At 51.9% G+C, this 4958-nt stretch overlaps 1 protein-coding gene across 2 annotated transcripts; it reads left to right on the top strand.

Annotated features, from left to right (window-relative positions):
- Positions 1–309: 309 nt before the first annotated feature.
- Positions 310–2660, top strand: TIMM10 (translocase of inner mitochondrial membrane 10). 2 transcript variants are annotated; one of them, XM_042905088.1, is made up of 3 exons: positions 310–366; positions 868–983; positions 2204–2660. In XM_042905088.1, exons 2-3 carry the CDS (start codon positions 913–915, stop codon positions 2403–2405), a joined length of 273 nt encoding a protein of 90 aa, XP_042761022.1. In that variant the 5' UTR covers positions 310–366; positions 868–912; the 3' UTR covers positions 2406–2660. The 2 variants fall into 2 exon arrangements, with proteins under 2 accessions (XP_042761022.1, XP_042761021.1); XM_042905087.1 differs by having other exon boundaries at positions 341–431.
- Positions 2661–4958: the final 2298 nt, after the last annotated feature.

Here is a 4958-nt window from a genome sequence, read left to right as displayed (position 1 = left end):
GCGCCTACTTTGCTGCAGTGGCGTCAACTCTCCGGGGGGTGCGGGCGAGGCTCACCGGGCTCGGCCCCGCGACCCTTCCTCCGGAACAGTTAAATTCAGACCTCCCCGCGATCACCCAAGGGACTTGACAGCCAGGCTGCAGGCGCTCTGCACTCCGCCCAAGCCTCTATGGTGTTTTGGTGTCCTCTCTAGCATTTGCAAGGCGTCTCCGCCTCCAGCCGCGGCCAGCGGCTCCCTCTCTATGGTAGCGGATTTCCCAGCGCACCTCATTGGTACTTCATTCCGGAAGCGGGTCCGACCAAAGAGGCGGGAGTTCCCTCCCGGAAGTGACCCACGTGCTTCCGCCTTAGCCTACCTGGTTTTACGGTGAGTTCCTGGTATCTGCCCTGAGTTGGGGTCACTGCGGGCGTTGAGACTGGCTCCAGGCCGTGGTAAGTGAACTCTCGACTCAAGGTGACCCTGATAATGGCGCCGCCATTTCAGAGGTGCAGCCTCTGGACCGGGACCTGGGCGCCCTCGCTCCGCGTGTGATCGAATTCCCAGCGCCCTAGAGGTTCAGGCCCGCGGTTTTAGTGTTTCTTTCCGGGCTCCCCATCTTCTCCTGGATAGAAGTGGCCACGAGGGACTGAGCGTCAGGGCTCCCGGGCTCGATTTCTAGGCCCTCCATTGATGCGCTGTGTGACCTTGGGCTAGGCAGTGTTCCTTTTCTGGGCCTCAGTTTCCCCGTCTGTGAGATGGGGTGGTTAAACTCAATGAGGTCAGTGGTTCCTGCCCGCCCGGTGTCCTATGATTCCTCCACATCCCCCATCCCCTGGGATGGGAAACTGAACGGGAGGGGTGGATGCTGACGGTGATGTCTGCTCCCAGGTCGAGGAGGCCAGAAGGAGATCCCTTCCACGGTGCAGGGCTGAGATGGATCCGCTCAGGGCCCAGCAGCTGGCTGCAGAGCTGGAGGTGGAGATGATGGCTGATATGTACAACAGGTAAGAGCCAACCGCGCGTTACCTTGTCTTTGAGAATGAGCCTAGGTCACCCTTTCTCAGAGTACCTTTCTGAGGGTACCCACCCCCACCTGCGAACCTCATGGTGGAGGGCTAATGCAAAGGCAGTATGGGGTCACTAGAATGAGTTGGACATTTAGATCGGGATGCTGATGGCGAGGAAGGAGCTGAGCAGGAAGGGCAGTTAAAGCTCTGATTAGGTTCCAGGAGCAGTTGAGCATCTGCCTTTTGACAAACAGTACGTAGCCCACTTAGCAGTGGACGCTTCTTAAACTTGTACTCCACCTCAGGCACCTGCTGAGCATTTTACACACCTTAATCTTTTAAAAAAATCTTCAAAATGACCCACTGGGCTAACTTTAGTTGTCCCATTGTACAGTGAAGACATGGAGGCTTCTGGAGGTTCAAGAACTTTCTCGGGGTTCACAGTTGGTGAATAGCAATGTCAGGACCAGTACATCAGTCTGACTCCAGACTAGTGGCCACAGCCATATGGCAAATTTGGGAACAAATTGACTCCATCAATCACCGCTCTTATGGCCTTGGGCAAATCACTTGGATTGTTGGACTGGTGTTTCTCCCGTAAAATGGAGATAATAACAGTACCTACCTCCTGGAGACATTGTTAATGTTAAACGAAGAAATGTATGACAAGCTCTAAGTATCGAGCCCAAGACGTAGAAGGCAATCCACACGTGTTTGCTGTTTTTATCGGCTTAAGCTTCCTGGTATTTTCTCTTGGTGGTTTATCTGGGAGGTTGTATGTTAGAATACTTTTCAAATGTTTTAAATAATTTTAAAATGTAGGCTGTGAGGTCAGGGTCCATGGGTTCATAGCCAAGCTTTATGGGATCCTGAGGCTCTCCATGCCTTAATTTCCTTATCTGTAAAATGGGGATAGTGATAGCGCCTCTACCTCAGAGGATTATTGTGGGGACTGCATAACAGTCTGTGTCAAGCACTTAGCATGATGCCTGGAACCTAGCCAGTGCTCAACTAACGGTTCCTATATAATCAGTCATAAACGTGGGCTCAGATGATGTGAGGACTGTCAAGGACATTCCGAGATGGTTGAGATGCAAACTGAGGATTTAGACCGCCTTCTTGGGAGGTGAAATCAGTGTAACGGGGCAGGAATGATGGAGAGTTCCTGGTATGCCTCAGGATGCTGCCAACCTGACCTTGCCCTTGCTTCTCCCCAGAATGACCAGTGCCTGCCACCGGAAGTGCGTGCCTCCCCACTACAAGGAAGCAGAACTGTCCAAGGGCGAGTCTGTGTGCCTGGACCGCTGTGTCTCCAAGTACCTGGACATCCATGAGCGGATGGGCAAAAAGTTGACAGAGTTGTCTATGCAGGATGAAGAGGTGATAAAGAGGGTGCAGCAGAGCTCTGGGCCCGTGTGAGGCCCCAGCCGGTATACATCCCGAGGTGCGCCCTGTCTCTTCCCACTTGTCTAACAAAAGTGCCCCCATTGGGTGTCATCTGTGAAGACGGCCAGGCCTAGGCTCCTTGTGGAGAGGCTTCAGGAGCCCAGAGTATGATAGAGCTGTCTCCCGGTTGAAGAAGGGGTGTTTGTCCCCCTGGGATGTGACTGTGCATGTACGTGTATGTGTGTGTGTATATATACATATATATTAAAACGGATTTGTCGACACTTACCATATGCAGAGCAGTGTGGCCGGCACTTGGGGTAGAGGCAGCAGACACAGGCTCTACCAGCAGAGGGGGTCCAGCGTGGTGTTTGAAAGCACAGACTGGTCCGAAGGTTTAGGTTCCTGCCACAGGTCGGCCACTTGCCCTGTGACCCTGAACTTGTTCCTTCCCTGTGCTGTAGCTTCCTCATCTGTCAAATGGGGACAGTCGTAGGGCTGTTGGGAAGATTAAATGATGTACCATGTGCACAGCTTTTAGAATAATGACTAGGGCACAGGCAGTGCCCAGTAAGTATTAACCATATACATGTGTTGAAATAACAGCTTAAAATTTAAGTGGAGTCAGGCAGGCATTTTTCCAGATCTCAAGGAAATACTTAGAGGAGCGAGTGAACGGGAGATGGGATTTGAGAAGGAAGCAGCCAACCCCTAGGTTCCAAATGGCAATATCGAAACATGTGAAGGGCCCAAACTCGGGTGTGATGTGAGTGATCAGGGAGGGGACTGAGTGAAACCCACTGCTATTCGCTGCTCACCTGAATCAGAAACTGCACTCCTCACTCTTCACATGATGTCCGAGGTAGCTCTTTCCACCATCTTTCTGTGCCGCCATAATGGTGCACGTGAATGTCCTGGCCGATACCCTCGAGAGCATTAACAACGCTGAAAGAGGCAGGCGCCAGGTTCTTACTAGGTCATGCTCCAGGGTCATCGTCCGCTTCCTCATTGTGATGAAGCATAGTCACATTGGCAAAGTTGAAATCGTTGATGATCACAGAGCTGGAAAATTGCTTGTGAGCCTCGCGGGCAGGTTTAACACGTGTGGAGTGATCTGAGATACAACTCAGAGATCCAGAAAAGTGGCAGAATAACCTGCTCCTGTCCCACCAGTTTGGTGTCGTTGCACTGACCGTCTCAGCCGGCGTCATGGGGACCATGAAGAAGCAAGACAAAAACACACAGAAGGGAAAATCCTGGGATTCTCTTCCTAGGGATGGAATATGTGCATGCAAATAAAATGTCTCGATGGTAACAAAACATCTGACCTAATCCACTCACCTGGGCTAAGGGGTCCTATAGGGGAGTGGGGGCCCAGAGAGGTGGTTGCTGGCCGGAGGTCTCATGAGAGGAGCGGTCACATGGAAGCCAGGACTGACTGCTACACTTTGCCGCCTCACTGAGGAGACCAGTGCCTCGACTTCCTGTCCTTCTTGTCCTGAGTGCCTCAGAGAGCTGCAGCTTGCAGAACGTGTGGGTCACTCCAGGTGGGGTTTTGGTTGACACCAATGCCACCGGAAGGAGTGCCTTCACAGTAGAAGGTGGGTACCTGGGATGGAACCTCACCAGATCTCTAGGCATCAAGCAAAGGAAGCGATAGAAGCAGTGAGTTTGGGGCTTAAAAGTGCAGGCTGTCTGGGGTGAAATTTTCTAGCTGCGTGTACCTGCTGTGTGCCTCAATTATTCCCTCCATAAAATGCTAATGGTACCTACCTCACTGAGTGTTATGAAAATGAATCATGTTAATAACTAAAACACTTAGGAAAGTGTCTGCCTCTGTCACATTAAGGACTCGATGTTAGCTTTTTTGTTTGTCTGTTGCGGATAGACCCTGGGAAAACCTCAAAACCATGTCCCCTTGACCTTAGTGGCGAACAGAAGGTGAAGGCTTCTCCCTAGGTACTGAAGTGCAAGCTTGGGCCAACAGGTGGCGCTGTCTGCCCGCAGGATCAGCACGGCCGTGGACAATTCCACAAATGCCTATTCTTAGCCTCTTCTGTGCTGGCGTTGTGCTAGGGAGAGGGGAGCCGGGAGAAAGATCTTGTGCTTGCCCTCAGGTTTAGCAAGGAACATCGCAAATTCCGATAGTGCATAGCGGGAACATCACAAAGAGGTGGTAGGAGTGGAGAGAAGAGGTTCCAGCTGGAGGGAATGGTACTTACAAAGGCTTTGCAGTGGCAGAAAGTGTGGAGCGTTCCAGAGACCGCTTCAGCAGGCCTGCGACGCTGAGTGTGAAGGGAGGTAGTGGTGAGAGATGAGACGGGGGTGCTGGGCAGGCACAGCACTGTAAGAGCCTGAGAAGCTGTGTTAAGGACTTTGGATTTTCTCCTACTAAGGGCATCGGCAAACTGTTGAAAGATGTAAACCCTGGCAGTGAAAGTGACAGATTGGCATTTCAGAGGCTCTCTCCAGCTGCCAGCTGGGTGGGAAGTGGAAGATGATGGTAGATAATGGATTAAGGGGAGAGGTGCCAGGGAGCCAGTAAGGATAGCTCGTGAGTGGCAGTGGTGTATTAATAAGTCTACT

The sequence above is a fragment of the Panthera leo genome, chromosome D1 (assembly GCF_018350215.1).
Source record: "Panthera leo isolate Ple1 chromosome D1, P.leo_Ple1_pat1.1, whole genome shotgun sequence".
Classification (NCBI taxonomy): Eukaryota; Metazoa; Chordata; class Mammalia; order Carnivora; family Felidae; genus Panthera; species Panthera leo.
The sequence above is the reverse complement of the archived record's forward strand: the minus strand, read 5'-3'. Positions and strand labels throughout refer to the sequence as shown.

Bases quoted from the DNA above. Each gene is read 5' to 3' on its own strand.
- TIMM10 (XM_042905088.1), top strand. From the start codon at position 913: ATGGATCCGCTCAGGGCCCAGCAGCTGGCTGCAGAGCTGGAGGTGGAG. The intron at 984-2,203 runs GTAAGAGCCAAC...GCTTCTCCCCAG, and splicing joins ATGGCTGATATGTACAACAG to AATGACCAGTGCCTGCCACC.